Source organism: Uranotaenia lowii, chromosome 2 (genome assembly GCF_029784155.1).
Source record: "Uranotaenia lowii strain MFRU-FL chromosome 2, ASM2978415v1, whole genome shotgun sequence".
Taxonomy (NCBI): Eukaryota; Metazoa; Arthropoda; class Insecta; order Diptera; family Culicidae; genus Uranotaenia; species Uranotaenia lowii.
The window spans coordinates 156999837-157025596 of NC_073692.1; the positions used below are offsets into that span (position 1 = coordinate 156999837).

General features: G+C 35.6%; 2 protein-coding genes across 3 annotated transcripts in view; both read left to right on the forward strand.

Moving 5' to 3' along the window:
- LOC129748583 (uncharacterized) overlaps nucleotides 1–25760 on the forward strand; it is a 443445-nt gene that overhangs the window by 176478 nt on the left and 241207 nt on the right. The gene's annotated exons all lie outside the window — the stretch shown is intronic.
- On the forward strand, nucleotides 11671–12562 carry LOC129748589 (uncharacterized). Its single transcript, XM_055743247.1, has 2 exons — nucleotides 11671–11750; nucleotides 11822–12562. The coding sequence occupies exons 1-2, from the start codon at nucleotides 11706–11708 to the stop codon at nucleotides 12308–12310; spliced, it is 534 nt and encodes a 177-aa protein (XP_055599222.1). The 5' UTR covers nucleotides 11671–11705; the 3' UTR covers nucleotides 12311–12562.

A 25760-nucleotide genomic window follows, 5' to 3' on the forward strand; every position in this document is an offset into this window, starting at 1 on the left:
TAGAAGTATTTCTATTGAAAACTTAACAGAATATTCGACCGAATATTCGGCCGAATATTCGGCCGAATATTCGTTTGGCCGAATAGTTGAAAAGGTCAATATTCGGTATTCGGTTGTTCGCCGAATACCACTAATCGGTACATCTCTAGTTCAAAGTTGTGGTTAGTGTTAACTTCTTCGACATATGCGTTGTAAAGCGCCATTTTTTATACATAGGTTCGGTTCGCGCTTAATTTTGAATCTTTGGAGCCCCCTCGATGAACTCATTGCAATACATTTTAGAAACTTAGAAAGTAAAATTTGAACAAAAACTATTTATGAAAACAATTGAGGAAAACTCTGGTAGTGCTAATTCAATCATACAGTGCATTTCGCTAAGCACAAAACCAAAAGTTGTTAACGGAAAACCTTATTAAAAAATTCCAAAAAGTTTCGAAAACATGTTTTCCTGTAAAACAATTTCAATTTTTTGGAACTAGACACAGGCAGACACTTCTCTGGAATGCCCATGTAAAGCAATTTTCATATTTACAGCCAGCCAGCGACAAGTTAGGAAGAGATGGAAACCGCCTTGTTTTTGTCGATGAAAAAGGGGAATTTTTGGCAGCTTTTTTTGCTGGAAATTCGAGGAAAAGCCGTCGCTCGTAGTCGTCTCTTCGTTCTCGTCCCCCAGGATAGTCGTCAGTCAAGTTTCAAGTACCTACCTATCCACCCAAAAAAAAGCCGGCTTTCCACTGCGTGTACCAAAACATAAAATAATAGAACAAGTTTTCCGCTTTTCACCCCTCTATGCTGCTAATAATCTGAAGGAATGGAGCAAAAGTGGCTCGGTAAGGTGTGTTGCCTCGATAGATAGAAGGAAGTTTTCCCCCGGTGAAAACCTTCCCAGGAAAATCGAGGAACCGGAGGAAAATATCGTTCGTCAGTTTTTCTTTTTCGCCCGCTTAGGGAGCTGATAAGTGCAACAAAGTTTGTGTGATGGAAAACTCTCGCTTTTCCGCAACCACTCCTGGACGAAGGGCTTTAAATCTTTAAGCTGCAGTGGAAAAGGTTGGCTGGGTCACAGCTTGAGTGATAGGAAGAGCCGTTAGGGGAATGAAAAAAAAGGAAAACTTGAACCCCAACTTCAGTTGACTTCGGTTGTCAAGGGGGGGATTTTTTTATTCTTTTCTGCGTTCGGGTGTCTGGATGTCTTCTGCTGCTGCTCCTGCTGCTTAAGCAGTAAATTATACTTTCAAAATTTTATGTAGCTTTGCCGTTAAAGATTTGGGGTTTCGTTTGAGGTGCTTCCAATCTCGAAGGGATTGATTTTTCATTGGGTTTAAGCTGGAAAGGGACGTTCATACATATTTGCGTAGGATGGTTTGGTGTTGTCTTATTAAAAAAACATCAACGGAAATTGCAGATATTAAGATTTATGACTAGATTTAGTAGATGAGCAGTTCTTTGTAAAGTTGCGCAGAATTGGAAAATAATGTAATTATATAGGTTATCACATGCATGTATCTCGTAAAATGGTTTCAATATTATGACCTTTCGCTGAAACCTATATCATAAGAATTTTAATAGTTTTCACCCTTTGAATGAATCAATATTTCACTCCAAGCTGAAGTAGGGCCTATCCTACAAGTCAGGCTGCAAACTTTTGATTGATTTCCCCTGATCTAATCTATCTGAAAACTAAATTTACTCGAGGTCACAAAATATTCTTGATAAAATCAAATTTCTGTTCAATGTTTAATCTCATGTGACAATTTCACTAAATAAAACCGAAAAAGAGCCCATCGATCTGTATTTCTTAGCTCAATTTGAACAACTTAGATGTCCTGCACCATTCAGTTTTATCATGCTCTGAAATCCCTTAGTTCATCAACAGCGGGCTTTTTTCCTTGAATTATGCCGATTTTATCAATTTTCGAAACGTTATTATTCGTTTTATCTGGAGCAGCCAGGAGTTGCTCAGCAAATGCTAACGTTAGACGGTGACGGTGAAATTCTTGAGATTGTTACATTTGGTTGAAAAAATTACGAGCTCAGTTGAAGTGGTGGAAGCTCAATCTGAGGTAATTCAGAATCGACAGCTACTGAATTCTCTTCCAATCTTTCTCTCCACCGAATCTTTGTGTGAGAATGTATTTATTCATATGTTACGTTGTGGGTTGGGTCATTAGTTTTAAGTTCATATTTTAAAATTCATGTAAGGATGCTTTTTAAAAATAATCTTCAAACTAAGACCTGCATTTTTTAGAAATTAATGTTAAATTGGGCTTGTGATATAGCTCAGTTGGCAAGTTAGTTGCGCCTTGAGCCGATTTTCGTGCAACCAAAAGTAAACATCGAACACAATTGTACCGTTTAAGTTTTTCAATAACTGTCTGCCTACTGCATCGTTGATAAAAGTCGCGAATGACTCAGAGATGTGCAAACGGTTATAATCGAATAAAAAAAAAGTTTAATTAAAAAAAGAGAATTACTGAAAATGCTAAGAATGTAAAGTTATTATTCGTGCAATTAGAAATATTTAGGACAATAGAAATCCAAAACAGGAAACATAAACTGTTATCTTTAAAATTGAGATAGAACTCCGGAAATTAAAACACGTTTAAGGGGGGGGGTAGGGTCTAACACTTTCAAAAAATCGATTTTTTTATTTTTATATTTTCTTATTGTAAAACATTTCAAGAATGTGTCAAATTTTCAAGTCAATTGGAGCAAAACTGTAGAAATTATAGGCCTTTATCTCCTCCTATCTAATACTGCAAGCAAGCAAGAGCAGAAACTTCAAACGCGTTTTTCTCGAAAGCACTTTTTTAAAGTCCGTGGACATCGTCATTTGAAAACTGCTTATCCGATTCTTTTCAAATTTGGAACATATTTTCTACATATAAAATACCAGACCCCAACGTTTTTCTTTTTTGTTTTTTTACTTTGGGGAGATTTTACAGGTGAAAAATGGCGGATTTTTTCGTGAAAAATCGTAGTTTTTACTTCAAACAGCCATAAAAATTTCATAAAAAATTTTTTAACGTTGGGGTCCAGAAAAACATCTATTAAAAATATTTTGCTCTGATTTTTTGACTTCAGATGATTCTGTGCTGAGATACAGTGTCCACCGCAAATCCTGTTTTCTAAAAGGCATCCTCGAAAGTGCTCCGTCACTGGCTCATTTTTCAATATTTTTCTACGAAAAAATTACTAAATGTTCTTTTAACAATGCTTTGTATAATGCAAAAAATTTGAATACATTTGTTTGAACGATAGCTCTAGAAAAAAATCGTGAAAATGGTGTTTTTTTATACCCGTTAGACCCTACCCCCCCCCTTAAGAAGTATCAAATGAATCTGAAATAAATGATAAATCACATATAAAAACAGATAGTAAGAATCTTTATTTCATAATTTCCTGAAAATGTGAAGAGCAAATAAATTTTGAAAATACACAATCAATTTTTTTTATTGAACCTGTATTGCAATTTTTATTTCTCTTTTTATTAATTACTAGCTGACCCGGTGTGCGTTGCAGCACCTTCCAAAAATAAATGAAATTTCAAGAAATTATTTAAATTTTGTTTTTTTTTGTAGGTATTATGCCAAAAAACTTTTATGGAAGCCCCCCTTTCCTCTCTCCATCCGCAAATGCTGGAAGGTGGTAGGGATCCCAGTTTTTCGTAATCAAAAACTCTCTTATCAAATTTGGTTATATTGGTTGATAAGGTTTAAGCAATACATCAACATTTATATGGAACACCCTCCGTCCCTCCCCTCTCCACACTGCAAGGCAGAAGGGTCTATGAAATTCAATAGAAACATATCTTGTACTTAAATAGCTTCACATGTTAAATTAGATTTATTTTTTACTTGATTAGTTCTATGCCAAAAAAATAAAGTTGCACCCCTCCCCATTCCTATGTACTCACTGGAAAAAAGATAGTGTTTCAAATAATCATGGACTATTCCTCATACCCAAATGATTTCCAATGTCATATTTGGATCCATTTGTTTAATAAGTTCTTGGTCTATGCAAAACAGTTTTATGTGAGCTCCCCTCTTCTCTACCTTTATCCCCAATTGTAGGAGAAAAGAGTCCCGAATAAGCATATAACCGATTATCGTATCAAAATGCCCCCCCCCCCATGTTAAATTTTTTTTCCATTTGCTCGATTATTTCTCGAATTATGCGAAAAATTGTAACGAAGCCTCTTTCTCTCCTTCCTATCACCCCACTGGAAGGAGGCAGTAGTAGTATTCATAGAAATATTCCTCGTAACTACTGAAATACCCTAACAGGCGAAATTTGGTTCTATTTGCTGGATAAGTTCTCGAGTGATGTAAAAAATTATATGAGTACACCCTCCCACGTTAAAATTTCCCCGAAGGAAGAGCAGAGAGTTTTCAAAATATCATAGAGACATTTCTCGTATTCAAGTACCTTCCCATACCAACTTTAGATCCATATGCTTTATAATTCTTCTAATTATGCTCGAAAATGTAAAGGAGCCCCCTCCCCCCTTCCTATCTCTCTACAAAAAGGAGAGAACAGTATCAAGTATTCATAAAACCCTTTTCGTACCCAAATACTCCTCCAAGCCTAATTTGGATCCATTTGCTCGAATAGTTCTCAAGTTATGTAATAAAAATGTAAAGAAGACCCCTCTCCCTGCCTATATCCTCACTGAAAAAAGGAAGGGGTCAAAAATAACCATAGAAACATTTTTTGTGTTCCAATACCTTCCCATGCCAAATTTGGTTCCAATATCTTGATTAGTTCTCGAGTTATGTGTAAAATTGTAAGGCAGCCCTCCTTCCTATCTCCCCACTGAAAGGAGGGAGGGGTATCTGATATTCGTAGAACCATTTCTTGTATCCAAAAACCACCCCATGCTAAATTTGATACCATTTGCTTGATTGGTTCTCGAGTTATGCAAACAATTGTGTTTTGTTTTGGAGGCCCCTCCCTCCCTTCATGAGAGAGGAAGGGGTCTCAAACCATAATAGGAACCTTCCCCTGCCTCCAATATTCCCATCTGTTAAGTTTCACGCAAATCGTTTCAGTAGTTCCCGAGTCTATAGGGAACAGACAGATAGACAGACAGACAGAAATCCATTTTTATATATATAGATAAAGAAATTAAATAAATTCATAACATTTTCAATGTCATGTATCTTCGACAGGTATTCCGCATCCGTGTATTAAATTAATTTTTACCATTTTAACTTTTTTTTTGTACACTGTAGAAGCTTTTTATTCATATGCAATTTTCTTCCAAAATACAATGGGATGTTTTAAACTTTTCTCAATGTTATTCATAACACCCATCGCGCAAATTCACCTAGTCGGCAACCTTTTCTTTAAGTTTCCCCTTTTCTTCTCGATCCACCTTTTTATGATCATCACCTGTTTTTCTTCTCTCCCCTTTTTCTTTTTCTTCCCTCTAAACTGAAAAACTTCTTATCTTCCGCTTTTAATTGAAGCTACCCCTTACAACCCGCGCCGTATGCATTCAGATCTACCATAACCTGGCTGTCACTACTCTATACGATTCACTATTTTAATAATAATCGCTTTTAATCAGTACTCTTAACCAAAATTCAAAATCTGCCCAGAGCATCTGGTTCATAATCAATCTTCAGGAGTTATCCTTTCTTCTCCAAGGTCAAATTATTGAAATAAAAACACATCCAATTGGAATGAACTTTGAACTTTTTCTGTAAAAAAACTCAACAATTTCGTATTTTCTAAGTCTGTACGCACTTTATGCGAGATTTTGGCGATATTCTTTTCCACTTCTTTTATTTTCGATTTAGCGAAACATCCACCACAAGCAGCAAGAAATTTTAGCAACTTCTACGAAAAATCCATCGCAGCAACCGGTGATTTTCGTGCATAGGAAATACTAACTATGTCACATGTTGCCCAGGCAACCATTTGCACACGCGTGACCCGCGAACGTATGGATGAAATCTGAGGAAATCATGTCCGGACTTGTTAGCACTTCGAAAGGAAATTTTCATTTAACTATTTCGTAGATTCTTCGTTTTTACCATTTTCTCACAGACATTTATCAGATCAAAATGAAGCTTTTTTCACTAGTCACACACATCGACAACATTTCCGTTGATAAATACTTTTTATTTGCACGTCCCGAATAAAATCGAATTTTCAAAGATTTTCCTATTTTTCCTTAAGATCTCTTTAAATCAAAATGTATTAGAAGGTTCCATCCTTGCGTGCCCGATGAGAGTACAACGGTGACTCACCTTTAGAATATCTTTGCCTTCATCACTGGAGCTAACATGTATAGACAAATTGACTAGAAGAAATGTCTTCATGAGATAGCTTTGCTGTTTATCCAATCATATGAAAGCTTCGTGAGGTTCTAGTCCGATCTAGCTTGGCATATTTTAAATAGTTTGATCTATAATCACGTTATCATTTAGTTCTATGTTGAGCGATTTGTCAGATTATAGGCTTTTCAAAACTATAAATTTTGTAGAAATCGGTTGAGAAACAAGAGAGTTTTAGCGAAAATGGTGTTTGTCGTCATTGACCGCTCGCGGTATGAATAGGTATATAGTGGTATATACAAAATGTCGGTATGTTTAGTGTTAATATAGTCTGTTTTGTGATTTTTCCACATTTGACACATTCCACGAGCTTGTACCGCTCACGATTGTTTTTTTATTAGCTCGCTCATTTTAAAATGTTGAACTCGTTAGTAAATTTGATAATTTAAATCACATAAAACAAATTGTTCCATGTCTTGTTTTTGGTCCTCTATGTGTTAATTTCTTTTGGACCACCCCCATTGAAAATGAATGGACAACTCCAAAGCAAAATCTAGTTAATGATGCCTCATACATTTTCAAGTTGTTTTTATGTGGTTTTGAGTAAGTTTGAAATCATTTTAGAAGCCAGTTTTAAAATATTTTAGATACTGAATCGTTGTACCACACTCCAAATCAATGATTACATCGGCCTTTTACTATGAGTCATCCACATCATTCTAACTCAAAATCTTGAGATGATGCCTAAATGTGTTGAGCAAGAAACAAAAAAAAAACAGTAAAAATTTTGGTCTGATATCTTAAAAAGTGCATCCTTTCAATAGGATAAATAAACGATAATACTGTACTCTATTTAAATTATGTAATTTTGGATCAATCCTCTTCCAAGTGCAATGGATCCCTAAGAATTGGGTCTAATCTGTTTTTTTTTTAATCAACGAGTTGTGATTAAGAAAAATTGGTATGTTGTGCTAGACTGAGTCGATTTTGAGTCATTTTTGAATTTCTCAAGCCCTCGGATCTTAAAAGCTTCGCCTTGGTCCAAAACTCATCCATGATTTTTTGCAGAATTTTTAAGTAACGTTTTTATGAGTCAATTTGAACTTTTAGGTTTGTATGGGAGAATTGAATATTTTGTACTGAAAAATCAACATAATTTTTGTTTCTTCTGTAGAACCGAGCCAGCAGATGGATTTTGTGCCAATTTATGAATTTCTGAACACTTTTTTGAAGACCGTAACTTTGTATTCATTAGAAAAAAAAGTTATTAGCTGATTTACAGGGGTATGTCTTTTTGCATTGCTAAACAATAAGTTCATTGACATCACTGCTGGGGGCATAGCGAGGTATTGCATCAAAAATCGTCATGTTAAATAGGTTATAACTTTTTTGCCTTATAGAATACGAAGTTACGGTCTTGGACAGAGTTGTTCATGGGAAAATTTCCTTTCGAGAATTTATAAATTGACACACAAAATTATTAGCAGGCTCGGTTCTACAGAAGAAGCAAAAATGATGTTGATTTTTCAGTACAAAATATTCAAATTTCCCACACAAACCCAAAGGTTCAAATTTACTCATGTAAACGTTACTTTAAAATTCTGCAAAAAATTATGGATGAGTTTTGAACCAAAACGGAGCTTTTAAGATACCAGGGTTTGAGAAATTCAAAAATTAACCCGAATCGACTCAGTCTAATGTTGTGCCTCATTACATATCCTGGACAGTTAAAGTGAACAAAACACTTCTCAAAATAATAGAAATTCATATTATTCACAAAGAATCCTTATAACTATCAAAAAAGCTAAATCAACAGTACAACCCTGACCAGCAAGCGTGACACTCAAGGTTAATCTGGTTGGATCGCAACTTTTCGAGTGTCTCATGCTGCAACACTCAGTTCTTCGAAAAGTAATCGAACAGCTCACCGAAGGATAAAATATGGCCCCGGAACGAAGCGCTAGGACATTATTTTCCCAATTACTTCCAGTTGGTGAAAATGCAGCAGAAAAAAGCCATTTCAGTACCCCCGGTTGTTGTGGGGCGGTAAGGCTAAATGAAGGCGGATGGTTTTCACTAGAGGAAAATTGACAAAAGCCGAAGGAACAGGATCACAAGAGGATGGGTTGCAATTTGCCTTTTCATTACCAAACAGCCGCAAAAGTGTAAATAACGTTGCCTCCTCCTTCTTGAATTTTACTGATGTTCATCGTTTGGATGAACTGGCTCCAACTCAGCTAAAAAAAGGGAGCCAAACTTATTGCGAGCACAACGGCACGGTACAGTCAATTTCTTTTGTTGTTTGAACGTTTTGTTTTTTCATGCCTTCCCAGAGAAAGAGAGAGTGTGGGGGTGGTTTGGGGGTTTGCCTCAAATGCTTCAAAAACAAAAACACAAAAATTTGGCCAATTTATTGCTCTTCAATAGCAGCCGGCTGCTGATGAACGTTCCAAGGGGAGTGTCTTTTGTTCTGTGGCCATTGTAAAAGGAATTTTCGGCTTTGGATAGGTGAAAAGTTGTGGCGGAGATGAGGTTCATAAATTTAATAAAATGTCCGGTTTTAATTGTTTGTAGATATAACTTATCCGTTTAGCTTGTACGAAAATGGTATTTTAATTTTCGCAAAAAAAACCTTAGAAAGTACCCTTTGAAGAATTGTCGAATTAAATTTTTCAATCCGAAACGCATTAGAAAAGTCTTCATTTCGAGTATCCTTTTACTTTTTTCAATTATGAAATCAAGATAAAAATGATTTTGATGTCCTCTGCGTTTGATTTTTGCTTTCAGATAGTTAATCCTTAATTTGGAATGGATTTTTTTGGTTTCAATCTGAGTTCAAATTATACCGTCATGAATTTTTTTTTTTACTTAATTCGGACATTACAACTCTCAACTCAGAACTGGTTTCGATTGAAACAACGTTTTATTTCAGAAAATAGTTTTTTTCTTAAAAAATTAATAAAATAACCCACGTTACCGAAGTTTCTTTTTTAAAACGAAATGAATATTTTTCTCATCCAAAAATACCTAACAATTTATAAACTTGAATGTAGCCTGTCAGTTATCATAGCGTTATCGTATCGTTATCGTATCGTTATCGTATCGTTATCGTATCGTTATCGTATCGTTATCGTATCGTTATCGTATCGTTATCGTATCGTTATCGTATCGTTATCGTATCGTTATCGTATCGTTATCGTATCGTTATCGTATCGTTATCGTATCGTTATCGTATCGTTATCGTATCGTTATCGTATCGTTATCGTATCGTTATCGTATCGTTATCGTATCGTTATCGTATCGTTATCGTATCGTTATCGTATCGTTATCGTATCGTTATCGTATCGTTATCGTATCGTTATCGTATCGTTATCGTATCGTTATCGTATCGTTATCGTATCGTTATCGTATCGTTATCGTATCGTTATCGTATCGTTATCGTATCGTTATCGTATCGTTATCGTATCGTTATCGTATCGTTATCGTATCGTTATCGTATCGTTATCGTATCGTTATCGTATCGTTATCGTATCGTTATCGTATCGTTATCGTATCGTTATCGTATCGTTATCGTATCGTTATCGTATCGTTATCGTATCGTTATCGTATCGTTATCGTATCGTTATCGTATCGTTATCGTATCGTTATCGTATCGTTATCGTATCGTTATCGTATCGTTATCGTATCGTTATCGTATCGTTATCGTATCGTTATCGTATCGTTATCGTATCGTTATCGTATCGTTATCGTATCGTTATCGTATCGTTATCGTATCGTTATCGTATCGTTATCGTATCGTTATCGTATCGTTATCGTATCGTTATCGTATCGTTATCGTATCGTTATCGTATCGTTATCGTATCGTTATCGTATCGTTATCGTATCGTTATCGTTTCGTTATCGCATTGAAGGAACGGTAATTGCAACTAATTAAGAACTAATATGGCGAAAATAGAGACACATTTGTATTACTCGGATCGAATTATTATATCAAATGAAAATCGTTCCGAAATATTTAGTATTCTAGTCAATTATTGAAAATCTTCATGATAGTTTCACCCAAACTTTCGGATTCGAACACTCCTTAAGCATACCATACAGTATCTATTTACAGTATCTGCTTGCTTAAAGTAGTTTCAAGCCATGTGATGAGAAAGGTTCAGATTGAAGGATTAATGTAATGTTTCCTTTAAAATGTTTTCACTTTTCAATGCCTTAATTAGAGTTTCAACATATATGCTCTCAACCGGTACAAATATTTGCCACTGGCCACCCTTTTCCTCATCTTTGTGGTGTTGTTAATTGCCAAATATGTAATAGCACACAACAAACAACAAACTCTCATCAAAAACGGGAAAGCATTCCAGGCCAGGTATGAAGGTAGCCGTATAAGGGTTTGCCAGTTATAAAAAATAAAACAATCCTCTTGGGATGCAATCAACAGATAACAACCATTGCTGCTTGGTTGGGAAAAGCTTTCATTCGAAAACCTTGAATAAATAAAGGGAAAGTTTAACAAAAAAAAACACCAACAGCCGCCCAAAAACGAGGACTGAATTCGGGCGGGGTTGGGGATCGTTGGGGGCATCCTAATACTCTAATGTCGTTTAAATTGCGGTTTCTATTTCATTCTCCTCCTGCCCGGCCCCCGAAACGTGACCTTACGGTGCCAGGAAAATTCGGGGCTACCACAAAGCATGAGGGCAGACGTTTTTCCGACAGCTGTAGGTTTTGTGCACGCAAAATTTTCAAGCGGCCTCAGACGGAAACGGAAAATGAGCGCCTCGTTCTTGAAAGGGTCCTTCCGTTTTGCATACACGCGTCTGTGAAATGACTGGGTGCGTAAAAGTGCGCATGTTTTCTGAGGGTTTATGACCGTTTTTACCTTGAACCCCTAGAACAGAAACCTTCAAAAAAAAAAAAAACAACGGATCTGATGAAGTTTACTTTTGAAGTTCGATATGTAGAGGTGTTATCAAATTCGAAACATTAGATCAAAGCTCGGTAAACGTTTCTAGAATGAGAAAAATAATATAAAATGTAAACTATTTAAAATATTGATTATACCTAAAAATAAAACTACTGTCGATATGTTTGATGAATTTTTCATCTTCGCTGGTTAGCAAGGTTCCCAATCACAAGTGCGAAAATTTCGGATTTCAACTGCATTGACAATATTGTTGTTTGGTTAGCATGTTATTTAATACTGCGTGGAAAGTACCACAGCTGGAAATCATCTGATTCAACAAACCTTATCGTTCCTCAAATTTCGCGAAACAAACAATGAAAATCTGCTGAACACTGTTGATAAAGTATTAAATAATTATGACTAATTTAGGGGTATAAATAGCTTCTTATCTTGAACCACAAGGTACATTTTTTTAAGTGAGCTGAGTGAGACATCAGAAGGCCACAAATAATATGAAACTCGCTTTGTGCTTCGTGTTGTGCGGATTCTTGGTTGTCGTATGTTGTTATATTTGCTGCGCATTTAAACAAGGTCTGTCGAATAAAATCACTCTTTTTGTATCTCTCAGGCAACAACAGGACAAACCACCCTTCCGATAGTCCTGAAAAATCTTGGAACAGCCGTCGCTAATGTTGCCAACACTTTAAAATCTAACTTTGCCACTGTCCAGCAGCTGGGAGGTGCTAATGTAGTTTCGGCTTTGAAAAATCTGGAAGTAGAACTTGGAACATTTTCCTTCACTTTGTCCGCCAATGCAGTGAACTTGACGCAAGTTTTGAGCAGTACCGTTACCAACGTTCAAGTCACCTCTGCTTTCAATAGTCTGACAGTTGCCTTCATCCAGCTAAACACTGATCTGGCAACAGCTTTCCGAATAAAGTCTGGGCAGGCATTGATCAACGCCATGCGCAATTTCTACCTAACGGCTACGCCGACGATCACCCAAATCATGACGCTGCTGCAAAAAACTTCCGGAACTGCCGCTTACAATGTCCGAACCGGTCTCCAGGCTCTACTCGTTGATGTCAACGCACTGGGTGTTGCAGTCCTTGGTTAAGTAGGGTCTTTACCACTGACACCACTTTTTAGATCAATTGATAATGATGGTCTCATCCATTTCTTAAAGAGCAACTAATAAAATTTCTTTTTTTGTAATACGCGAGTCCAGTATTTTGTCCCCACTCCAATGGCGTCCCCAGTAGACCTCATAGTGTTCAAAAATCGAAATTCCAGAGTGCGCATCAATCGCTTTTGATGAAATACAATCCTAGTTGGAAGCGCAACCAAACTTTCAAGAAAAAATAGGCTATCACGACGATACAATCGGACTGAACAAGTAAATTTTTCCTACAGGACATTCTTTTATCAAATTTCGCAGGTTCGCTATAACTACGGTAGGTGTCGAAATAAGCCAGAAAATGATCGAAATTTTGTTCTAAGTGTGATGTCAGTGGTACAACGCAATATCGGCAACATGTACGCGAAGGAGATAGTGACCAGTTTGCTTCTCTCCTAAAAATATCCCAAGGGGCCCAATATCACGTGGACAACTTATGGGGAGGGGTTTTTCAAAATGTCCACGCTTGTCCATGGAGAAGAAGGTATGGGCACTTGGATAATTTCAATATACTTTAGATATGTTTCTTTTTCAAATATAAGATCAGATAGATATTCTAATTTTGTTTAGTCAACTCCAAAAATTGAAAAGGAAACCTATAATAAGTTCCCAAAAAAAGAAAGTTATTGCTTTTCGAAATGCTTTATTGTTTTAAATTTTACCTTTTCTAAATATTTATTCACGAGATTCTTGTTGTTCAGTCCACGTAGTATGTCAACGGCCCCCATACTGATTTCGGAGGCTCTAGGATGCCATCCAGCGGCTGTTTATCACATGAAACGTTCTCTTTTTAATGGGCCATGTCCTCGGAAGCCGGGTAGTCAAGGCGTTTGGAGCGGTTGAATCGAATTGTTTGAAGATGCCTCCTATTTACAAAAGTTGAGGTAAAAGTTTGTACTGAAGTCTATATGGACATTTGGAAGAATCAAGTGCTTCTGGGGATTCGGAAAAACTTCGATGAACCCGTGAATGTTGTTTTTCAACAAGATGAAGCCTCATGCCATACTTCAAACGGACCCAAACTTGATTGAAGGAGAATATAAAGTATAGGCTGAAGAATCTTTTGCCTCCGAGCAGTCCGGATTTGAACCCCCTCGACTATTCGATATGGGCGTCAAGCGAAGGTCTATTGATTCTCTCGCCAAGGTGGATTAATTGCACCGCTTTTCCCCTGGCTCTGGTGCCCCCCCCCCCCCCCTTAGGAAAAAAAAGCTGAGCTGAGCAAATCAGAGATTATTTTTTAATCAGAAATTTTGCCACACAAAATCCCGACAAATCTGTAACGAATTATTTTGTCTCGCCAACAATGTCAGCAACTTATTTTAGGGCGCCACTTCCGGAATGGTTGAGTCTTGGCTAAAGCGCTATCGGCCATTAGATGGCACTGAATGCTTACAAACGGTTCAGATTAGACCAGCGCGATTCTTACATCTTATCCTGGATAAGGTGGATCATCATGTGTTATTTTATTTAGTCAAACCAAGGTTGCGAAATCTCATGATTTTCCCTTTTTGAATCTCAGTGTGATGTTAGGTAATCTCATCGTGAGCATCACAAACTGTTCTAGTCTAGAATGTCGACGCCTTCTCAGCCTGAGAGTCACAAGCAGAAAAACTACTTTTTTGAGGGCAGAGATGCCATGGAATAATATTTGTGCAAACTCTTGAACAATGAAACAATGAAACGAGTTTTCCAGTTCAGAAAAATCTAAACATACCAAAACACTGACAGTTAAAACTGATGAATGTTTAGGGCAGTTATACATTTTTAAAACATTTTTATAGAGAACATACTGTTTAAAAAATCAGTTTAATCAGGTTAATGATAAGAATTTGTTTAATTTATTTCTTTCTTAAGCAAGGTTGCGAAATCTCATTTGATTGAGATTTTATCGAGTGAGGTTTTTCCTTTTTGAATCTCAGTGTGAAACGTTAACGTTGATTGTGAATGAAAGTTTTCATTTTGAACATCTTTCTGAAGAATGTATTATCATGACTTGTAGGAATTTGATTACTTTACAGAATGATCAAAAGCTATGAATGACCACACTTAGCACTGAAATATGTTATTCTGATGTGATAAGTCTCGCTCGTATTCAGAAGATTAAAGTCATGCAAGTTATATGATATTGTATTTCCTACAGTAATGTACAAATCTTTCAAAAACGTTGATGCAAAGTTTTTGCCATTTCATGTTTTTGCCATGAAATGCCCAAGCTCATAATTCTTCAAAAAAAAAACCCCAATTAATTAATGTGCTTGCCAGAAAAAACACCTCAAATCTCCTGGACATTACAAGAAACCAGAAACAAAATTATCAAAATCTGAATAGCTACATATTTGATTATTATAATTTTTTATGTAAATATTAACACATTTATTACCGCAAAGACAACTAAGCTGGAAAACACCAAAATTCAGCATTAAAATTTTCAGGATCTACTGGCCCTGATTTTACAAATTTAGTAACTTTGAATTACCGAAAGTGTATTGTCAGTTTTGCAGAAAAAAGTTTCAAGATTTTATTTATAGCATTCGAGCTATGCTTTGCTTCTACTTGTAGTGGCAACCTAAAAAACGAATTTGTAATTCTTAGGTAGCTATGTAGAGTTTTAATATAAATGTAGAAAATAGTTTTATTGATTTATAGTATTGAATAAAAAGATTATAACCAACGAAAAAACCATTCCAATTAAAACGCATGGCATCCCAGCTTATGCAACCGGCTGGAACCGGCTGGTTTGTAGCTTCTATCCTAACGGTTATACTTTTTTAATTCAATTTAAAAACAGACATTTTTATGATTTTTTATGCATTTTAAAGATTTTTTTTCAAGAGTATGAAAGCTGGTTTTATTTGCACCGGCTCACAAATCTTTTTCAAATATTATCTCGACTCGCGTGATGTTTGAAATTCCCTGTGTGGAATTTCTGAAGTAGAAAACATGATCGTTGCACCAAAAAGTAGGATATGATTCATACCAGCCTATCTAATGTCCGATAAATTCACTTATTCTATAAGGAGCGCTTCTAGAAGATTTATAGAATTCTGTATGTAGGTAATCCACCATGGGTGCACGGATTCACCGCAGTTTTACCAAAGTATGACCATCTCTGCATCCTTTAGATCAAAAGTTTCGGCCTATCTCCAATGCAGAATGTGACATACCCGGCACCATGGCTTCGTGTTTTTTGTTGTGGATGTATGTATATCGTGTTGCTGTATGTATATTCTGGACGAATGTTCCAATCATCTGCTCAACCAGTTCACAATTTATGAAATTTTTAATTTCATATATTTTCACAGGTATTCCGGCATCCGTGTATATACCTGGCCAGTTGGCATATGATTGAAAATTCTATTATATAGTCATATAATTATTGAAAAATATAATATTGACTGGAACATCTTACCTTATTGCTGGTTTTTGACCAACCTTACCTGATACAAACCAATAATTTTACCAGCTTTGAGCTTCCTTTTTGGTTTAACTCTACTAGCTAACCTGAACCGGGTTTCTTATTTCTCTTGGAATTTAATGTTTCACGTTTTCTTTTTGCACTTTCCCATTAGCCTCAATTAAATAAAAAAAAAAATAAAAAAAAAAAATAAATAAAAAAAAAAAAAAACCGACAAAGCCGTACCTTTTTCACACTATAATGATTCATGACTTGTACTCTTGAATATTGCTACATGATTTTGATTTGCAACTCTAGTTTCTTGTTGAACTTTCCTGTGTTAGTTGGATATGAATATTTATATTTATTTGTTTTAAATATTTTTATTTATTTTGTTTAATATATTTAGTTACTTTGGTTTATTTTATACTACTAGATTTTATCGAGAATTTGTTTGCTTACTTCCCCTCTAGATTATTCTTCCTCTCCATCTGATATCTCACTATCACTTCTATTGAAAAGTTCTTCTGCCTTTTTTTTCAATTTCAATTTATCTTTTGCCAATTCTAACCACTCTTCTTCTGGTATGTTTGGGTATCTTTCAAAATCCTGGTCTAGTGAAAGTCTCCAAGTATAACTCGGTCGACCTTTTTTCTTATAAGGTATAAGGTAGAAGATTTATAGAATTCTTAATAGAAAATATGACGGAAATAATAAAGTGCTATTGAATATTAAGATAGATAAAATAATTTTGTACTACCATTTGAAGTAATTGTAAAATCGCTTCTTTTGTTAAGCTGCCTTACTACTAATTTATTGATTACTAGCTGACCCGGTGTGCTTTGCTACACCTTTCATAATCGAATGATATTTTCAGAATTTATTCAAATTTTTATTGTTTTGTTGGCATTATTTTAAATCAAAATATAACATAATTCATAAGCAACCGCTATATCTTGATTTGTGTTAAAAATCTGATAATTTAAATCTGTTTCTTTATGCTCCGCCCTTAAAAAAGAAGGGTTCCAAATAAATCGTAAACAAACAATCCTACTGATAAAATCTGATTGGTTTTGCTTAATATGTTCTGGATTTATGCTAAAAACTGATAACAGAGCACATGGAGAACGGAGATCGTGATTTTTAATAATCATACCCATTTTTTTTCGTTCCCAAAAATCTTCTTGTATCAAATATTGTTCCAATGGTTGATAATTTATTAAGCTTTACAACAAAATTTATATGGAACCCCCTCCTTTCTTCTCCTCTCTACACTGTGAAGCGTAAGGGTCTATAACAATTGTAGAAACATATCTCGTAACCAAGTACCTTCCTATGCCATATTTGTTTACAGCTGTTGGCTTCGTCAGCATAAATTGAGAATTAATGCTAACAAAATTGTATTGGGTTCACCTCCCTCCTCCTATGTACCTTCTCACTGAAAGGAGGATGGTATGTCAGATAATCATAGAATCATACCAAAATGATTTTCCATGTAAAGTTTTGTCCATTTCTCGGATTTTGTAAAAAAAAAAGTTAAATGTAAGCTTTCCTCTTCCCTTCCTTTATTTCCAAATCTATCAGCCCACTGCAAGAAAGGAATTGTTTGACATGAAAAAAATTCTCGTATTGAAATACCATCCCAAGCCAAATTTGGTTTTATTTGCGATGTAAATTCTCGAGTTATGCATAAACTTGAAAGGAAGTACAAACCCCCTTCCATTCGCCCCATTGAATGAAGGGGTGAGAACTTAATATTCATAAACGTATTTTTGTACTCAAAAAATTTCTGATACCAAGTTATATTTCATTTGCTCGATTAATTCTAAAGTTATGCAAAAAATGTATGATAGCCCCCTTTTCCTTTTTATATTTTTTCGCTGAAAAAAGGGTGGAACTTCAATTTATAATAGAAACATTTCTCGTATCCAAATACCCTCACATGCCAGATATGACTCAAATTTGCTCGATCAGATCTCCAGTTATACTGAAAATTGTAAGGGAAATCTCTTCTCCCCCCTTTCATTCACCTTTTTGAAGGATTGAGGAATACCAAATATTCAAAGAAGCATTTCTCGTACCCAAATTTCGTTCTATGCCAAATTTGGTTCCATTTGCGGTTGTAGTTCTTGAGTTATGCAATAAAAATTGTATGGAGCTTCCCTCCCTCTTACCCCCCTTTCTCCCCGCTGGAAGAAGGAAGGGGTCTCAAACAATCACAAGAACATATCACGTTCCCAAATATTCACCCATGCCAAATTTGGTTCCATCTGCTTGACTAGTATTTGAGTTATGTAAAAATTATATAAAGGGTCCCTCCCCTCTTTATCTCCCTACTGTAAAGAGGGAGGGGTCTCAAATAATCATAGAAATATTTTTCGTATACAAATACCTTCCCATGCCAAATTTGGTTCCATTTGCTTTATAAGTTTTTTAGTTATGTAATAAATATGGAAGAGGCCCCTCCCTCTTTCAACTGCAGAAAGAGAGGGGTCTCAAATAATCATTGAAATATTTTTCGTATCAAAATACCACCCCATGCCAAATTTGGTTCCAATATCTTTAATAGTTTTCGAGTTATATGAAAAATTGTAAGGTAGCCCCCCTCCCCCCTTCCTATCACCCCACTGAGAGGAGAGAGGGGTATCTTATATTCATTGAAATATTCCCCGTTCCAAAATACCACCCCATACCAAGTTTGATACCATTTGCTTGATTGGTTCTCGAGTTATGCAAAAAATTGTCTTTTGTTTGAGAGGCCCCTCCCCTCTTCCTGTTAGGGGGAGGGGTCCCAAACCATCATAGGAACCTTCCCCGGCCTTCAATACCCCTACCTGCCAAGTTTCACGTAAATCGGTTCAGTAGTTTCTGAGTCAATAGGGAACAGACAGACAGACAGACAGACAGACAGACAGACAGACAGACAGACAGAAATTCATTTTTATATACAGTTGCGTTCAAAAAAGAAAGAAATCGCATGAAGCTGCGCACCCACTTCCAACTTTGATAAGCTGCCATTTCTCTCTTGTTTTATATTTTTTCATGAAAATTTCACACAATATAGTTCAACTATCCAACTAACACTCCACAAAATTTGAAGTATTTACAATGACGATAAACAAAGATACAGCTATTCCCGTAAAAAAGGGAAATTTGGAATTGGATCACTTAATTTGCTGTATCTTTGACAATTTTCATTGAAAAATCTTGAAATTTGGTCCAAAGATGTAAAAATGTTTGATCTAATAACAGGCCATGTTTCGTTAAAATCGATGAACGTGATCAAAAATGGTGCTGGGTTGAAGATGAGATTCATTATCGCCCAGCAGACGATTTCATTCTTTTTTGGACGGATGTTTGTATGGAAAACATCGTAATCTATGTATTCGTGGTTTTTTCTTTCACAGAACCAAAATATATCACAAAGAATGTTGTAAATTGCCAAAAACTTCATTCGTACTTTGTTTTGAAAGAGAAAATGTGTCAACAGGGTTCAAAACAAGAAGAACAGAGTTTCAGAAATGACCTGCTAATTATACCGATAAACAAATTTGATCCATAATTAAAGCGAATATTCTATTCGCTCTTTTGTTTCAACACCAGCTCTGTTGGAACAATTTCTGTTTCAAAACAAAGCCAGCATGAAGTTTTTATCAATTTACAACATTCTTTGTAATAAACGTTGGTTTTATGAAAGAAAAAACCACGAATACATAGATTACGATGCTTTCCATACAAACATCCGTCCAAAAAAGAATGAAATCGTCTGCTGGGCGATAATGAATCTCATCTTCAACCCGGCACCATTTTTGATCACGTTCATCGATTTTGACGAAACTTGACCTGTTATTAGATCAAACATTTTTACATCTTTGGACCAAATTTCAAGATTTTTCAATGAAAATTGTCAAAGATACAGCAAATTAAGTGATCCAATTCCAAATTTCCCTTTTTTACGGGAATAGCTGTATCTTTGTTTACCGTCATTGTAAATACTTCAAATTTTGTGGAGTGTTAGTTGGATAGTTGAACTATATTGTGTAAAATTTTCATGAAAAAATATACAACAAGAGAGAAATGGCAGCTTATCAAAGTTGGGAGTGGGTGCGCAGCCTCATGCGATTTCATTCTTTTTTGAACGCAACTGTATATAGATGATCTTATGAGCTTCTTAGACACATGCATCAAATAATCACAACTGGATTATTTTAAACAAGTTTTTGTACGTTTAAAAAATACCCTTAAAAAAATCGTGAAATTATTGGAAAAAAACATTGTTTATTTTTGTAAAATGGCTTGTTTAGACTGTAAATTGATCATTTACAGCCTAGTAGATAAATTTGGTCTTTGTGAAACCGGGAATGTTAAAATTTTGTTCGAAAATTGATTTTCTCTACGGTTGTTCCGGATCTTTAACAGTATCTAAGAGATTATTCCTGTTAAAAATTCTGCAGAAAACTACACCACCAATGAGTTAATTGGAGAAGAGAAAAGAAGTCAAGGACAAAGGACGTTTAAAAAAGATAGTTTGAAAAGAGAATTAAAAGAAGTTGAAACCAGGCTTCGGATTCATTTGAGAGCAAACACCCACAGAGCTCAAATCAGCTCCCACTCTTTAGGCGGCAAGATGGAATGAGAAGGAGTTACCATTTGCCTCAATGATGCAATGCCTAGGGAGTTCTGTTAGCCTCTCGCTCTGCTCTGAAAAGAGAAATGAGCGCTCTACGGGAGTAGCTCCCTAGGAGCACGCTTATAAAGCAAGCGTTATATGCGAGGAATCTGGCTGGCCCTCGATCGTTTGTTGATAAGTTTGTTGAGTAGAGTGGCCCAAATAAGCAGATTGCTGTGTGAAGTTTACATGAAAAATTTAAGTCCGATAGCAAGTTTGTAAAGAAATTAGAGATATTTTGTTCGGGTAGCTAGTATTTTTTCAATAACCGTCAAACGGGGTATCATGCAACAGCAGGGTTAGATGCTACTTTTGTACCCCACAACACTTATTCAATTTTTATTTGAATAAATATATCAAATGTAATAAAATTATCATTTAATGATAACAGAATGATGATTACTCAGTTTCTAACATCGCGAGATGGATTTTTAATATCTTGATTTCCATTTTCTCAATTTAAAAAATTGAGCAATAGATGTACAATGTACAATTTTTCACTTTTTTCGATGCCGTAAAAAACTTTACCCAGTTTGACGGATTTGCTTTACGATATCACATAAAAACTTCATACTGCTTTTATTACCCTAGAACATCTCTGATGCAAATATATTTAAATGAATGTAAAAAATAATAATTCAGTTACCAGTCTGGGATAAAATTCATCAAATTTAAATCTCGATTTCATATGCTGGAATATGATTGTTTTGCATCCCGCGATTGTTGATTTCAAAATTTCATCTATCATAACATGAACTTTTATGATTGGTTGATTTTTTTTGTAGTATTTTTTACCCCTAAATGTATGCAGCACCCTTATGCTTTTTTTTTTAAATCATTTTTGACAGAACAAATGTAAAATTTTATTCGAACAAAATCAAAACTTAATAAATTTAGTGCTTTATACGTTTTGACATCACAAATATATCTAGAGCTATAAATATTTAAACTTTTCTATTTGTTTTTTTCATTAAAAACAAAATTCGTTTCAACTTGCCCCTTTTTAGCAGGATGATAATCGCATGTTTTCGAAATTCAAAAATAACTGGGGAAACCAATAATTTTTCAGTCTACGTTAATTTGATGTCCAATCAGCAATGATTATCTGTGTACGTTAAGTTTTTAGAAGTCATTCAAGGTGAAAAGTGTGCTTGATGGCCCAATTGACGGTACTTCTTTCAACACCGGCCGATTTCTTTGTGATACATATTATCTGAAAACCTAAAATACGACAAACATTTTACATGATCATTGAACGTAAATAAAGTTAATTATGTAAACGTTGTTACAATTAAAAATAGTCTTAAATTCGTTGTGCTTACATCGCAGCCCAGCCTCCCCATTAGCCAGCCAGAAGTTGTGAGTTAGTTGAAGCAATCAAATATGTACCTAACTCGAACGCAATTCTGAATCGTCACACGTAAAGTGATTCCTCCCAGGGAGGCCTCTTTGGGAGGAACGCAGAGCCTCTGGGAGAGCAAAGAGTGACTGGCGCTCTTAGAGATTCTAGGGTTAAGAGAAGCGAGAAAGAGTTATTTTCGACCGCCAGGAGTTTGAGAGTTCCTCCTCTATGAGTGGTACTGCTCTGCCTCTTTTGAGTCGCGCCTCAGGATCCGTCCGAAGCCTGGTTGAAACAAAGGAAAGCTTATCACGGACATCACGGCTACTATCATTAAATTTTGATTTAATTTATAGAAGAAAAGGTTGTAATTCTGAATGTATAGATGCATTTTTTTTTAGAATACATGATCTTCATTAATATTTCCAAATTTAGATACGTTACACTCGTACACAACATGCTCTGGAGAAGAGATCTCATGAGATTTGATGAGTGTGATCATAATATTGTTCAACATATGTTATTTTTTTGTATGTCAACAGCCGAGAAAATACAAAAAAAAAATAAAAAACTGAATTTTGATCGTATCTTTTTGTTATAATCTCAGCCCTTGAGAGTTAAAATAAATATCGATTTTTCATTTAATGTATTCTATGTTTAGCTAACCAAGCATATTTTATTGATTTTAAATAGCCAGAAAATCGATTTGAAATATTGTTTTTAATCCCATATTACGTTTTTGTTTTTAATTTTTTTTAAACCAATATAGCGCTAAATATTATAATTTATTTCATTTAAGTTTTCTTGACTATAAAATTATGTTAAAAATTGTTTAATACCAAAGCGCCGTATTTGCAAATAATATTATAAAACTAAAGTGTTGTTGTTGTTTTTGAAGCATAGGTCCCACGAGCTTTAACACTTTCGTTATTAAAAAGTTTCCATGAACTCCAATCATTAAAACGCTTTCGTATTTTTTTTATATCGAAGCGTTTGGAGTCGTTCAACTTGGCGTGCCGCTAGTGTGAAAAGTTAATCACATTATTTATATGACACATTCAAATATTCCATAGATTCGTTTCAAATAAAATTGTCGTCAAAAAATAGTAGTGGAAAAAGTGGGGAATATAGCTGAAGATTTCTCTCATGGGATTCTGGATTTGTGATTTTTTTCTAGATGTGATGTTCAGCGAATTTCGTTTGACATCGAAAGCTTTGAGCGTCACAACGAAATTCATTGTGCTGTTGAATTGATACTCATTACGGTGAGTATCAATTTCAAATGATTATCTGAAAACTTGCAACTCTGAGTCAAACAGTTCGTTACAAATCTCAATAATCCAGTTTGGCGAAAAAATATCAAAATGAATATGAGCAAAAAACACCTGAAATTCTCATAATTTTTTTTTTTTCAAAACATTTCGACCACATTCAAATTGTTTTCGAAACTCCCAAAAAAACAATTCAGATAAACCTTGTACAAAAAATTGAGTCCAATATAAGTAAATACTCTGGCAGATGGTCCAACCAGACTGTAGTTTACTATTCTTGTCCAGTTTACTCTAAAAATCCAGACATGTCCAAAGTATCTGAAATGCTTACACTGCAATAAACAATGCATTGCTTTCTCTTAGGCGTAGGCTACGTCTTTTTTATAAGGTTAAAAGGAGGCAAAACAGACACCCAGTCAAAACATTATCATTTGTAAACGTTGCTTTTCAAATAATTTCAAGTGTTCTAAAACCATTCAATTATTTTACGGAATTGCAATGACTCAAAACTTCATGTCTCTGGGACAATTAAAGAAAACACCTTATTCCTGGGTTCAAATTCGACGGGAGATTAGAATTGCTGAATAAATTTCACGTAGGGTATGTGTTATTGTAGGTCCTCAAGCCTGCAGCTTCGATTTTTTTTTCGGATCCAAATCTTCGCACTGCGTCATATTTTATTTCGCTGGCTTTTTAAGTAAGTTAGTAAGTAATGAGCAATTAACTTCGCCTTTCTGATCGTTTTGCTTTCATAATAGCATCAGACTTGAGTCACAATCATTAAAAATGATAGCTATGAGTAAATATAATTTTTGTTTTATTCAAAGGTAAAAAGGGCTGTGCTTGAAAAAACCTTAACAAGCAGTGTTGTATAGAAATCGATGGAATTGTTATTAAATGAAGGATCTTCAAAAATGACCAAGACTTGGCAAAGGTCAATTCCCAGACACAAAGTGTAAGAAAGATTACGTAATTTATTTCCAAAAAATGTTCAGTCCATTAAATTCTTGTTTGCTAGCTTTCTCAAAAACCACCTAACAGACTGTAATAAAATATTGTAAATATAAATTTGTTTTTAAAATCAAGCTTTGTTGGAAGTTTCATTAATTTTCATCTATGCAGCATACACAAAAGAAACAGTCGCATTTTTTTCGAGTACAGTCCTAATTTGAAGCCATTTTCTGCTCTAAAAGTAAACATCAACGTCCGATTTCAAGTGGAAAAACAACACCTTCCAGAGTGCCATGCAATTATTTGGATAAATTGAAAAGGTTGAAAGTGTTCGATTGTTGATTGACTAAAAAGACTAACATGTGAGCATTACATAATCGTAAAAAGCACCTCAACTAGAAACCATCTGGTTCAACACACCTATTTGTTTCTCAAAATTTTGCGAAAACAAACGCTGCCAATTGAAGCTTTCATTAGAAGTCATTAGAAGATGTTCAACCAAGGGGTATAAATAAGTCCTAATCTAGAACGAAAAGGTACATTTTAGGACAAGTTAGTAGACCTGAAGGCCATAAGAAAGATGAAACTCGCTTTGTGCTTCGTGTTGTGCGGATTCCTGGTTGTGGTATGTTATTGAAATGTTGGTACATTTAAAGTACTTACGATACAAAGTTCTTCTAATCTGTTATTCAGGCTACATCAGGACAAACCACCCTTCCGTTAGTCTTGAAAAATCTTGGAACAGCCGTCGCTAATGTTGTCAACACAGTGAAAGCTAACTTTGCTACTGTCCGGCGTTCAACAAGCTGAATACTGATCTGGCAGCCGCTTTCAGAGTTAAGTCCGGCCCAGCATTGATCGCTGCCATGAGCAGTTTCTACAATGCGGTTTCCCCGACGGTCACCCAGATCATTATGCTGTTGCAAAACACCTCCGGAACTGCAGCGTACAATGTCCTAACCGGTATCCAGGCTCTGGTCGTCGATGTCAACGCCCTGGGTGCTGCCGTCGCCATCTATGGTTAGGTGGATGTCACCTGTGTTAATTCGTTTGAAGTAAGTTGTTTCGAATGTTTAAATTTATTAAATACAAAAATTTGTAGCTTCCAAACAAACTAAACTTAAAACAGACAAGTCATTTTTTCATTTTCTCTACGACCATTTCCTAACTTAATGATCCCGCGTCGATTCTTCGGCGCAAAGGGTGGTAAGAGACCTTCACTGTTGACGATCCGGAACCAACGTCTTCACTTGGTCCTAATCAAGATTCGCTCCGACAGTTGGGATTTCGGCGGCTAGGTTTCGCCGCAACGAGTTTCTGAGTCTGCCTTTTCTTCGATGTCCTTCTGGATTCTATTCTAGCGCATCTCTGTAAATCTCGTTCCCATCTCATCGCATCGTGCGCTCAATTCATCTCCACTTACGTTCCCGAATCTCGATTTCTAACGCCCTTTGATGACATCGGCGATGAAGTTCCTTATTCGAGATCCAGTTGCCAGGCCACCAAGCGCGGATTATACTCTGCAGGCAGCGATTCGCAAATACTTGCAATTTTCGCGTCGTCACCGGATTTGACATTTGAGTTGAAGTCCGCGATCATTAATTATATAGTCTTCAAAAATCGAGCTTCGCTCATAAATTCTTCGCTGACGCCAAACGTTCGAATCATCCACTATGCGAATCAGCTTTTTTGAACACCTTAGGTCTACTCTAACGCCAAAAATGGCATCTCTACTTGATGGCAAAATTGGCACAGGGAGATGC

What these genes read in the sequence shown, in the direction of transcription:
- LOC129748589 (XM_055743247.1), top strand. Translation starts at nt 11,706, where the DNA reads ATGAAACTCGCTTTGTGCTTCGTGTTGTGCGGATTCTTGGTTGTC. An exon ending in TGTGCGGATTCTTGGTTGTC is followed by an intron (nt 11,751 to 11,821) that starts GTATGTTGTTAT and finishes TGTATCTCTCAG; the next exon opens with GCAACAACAGGACAAACCAC.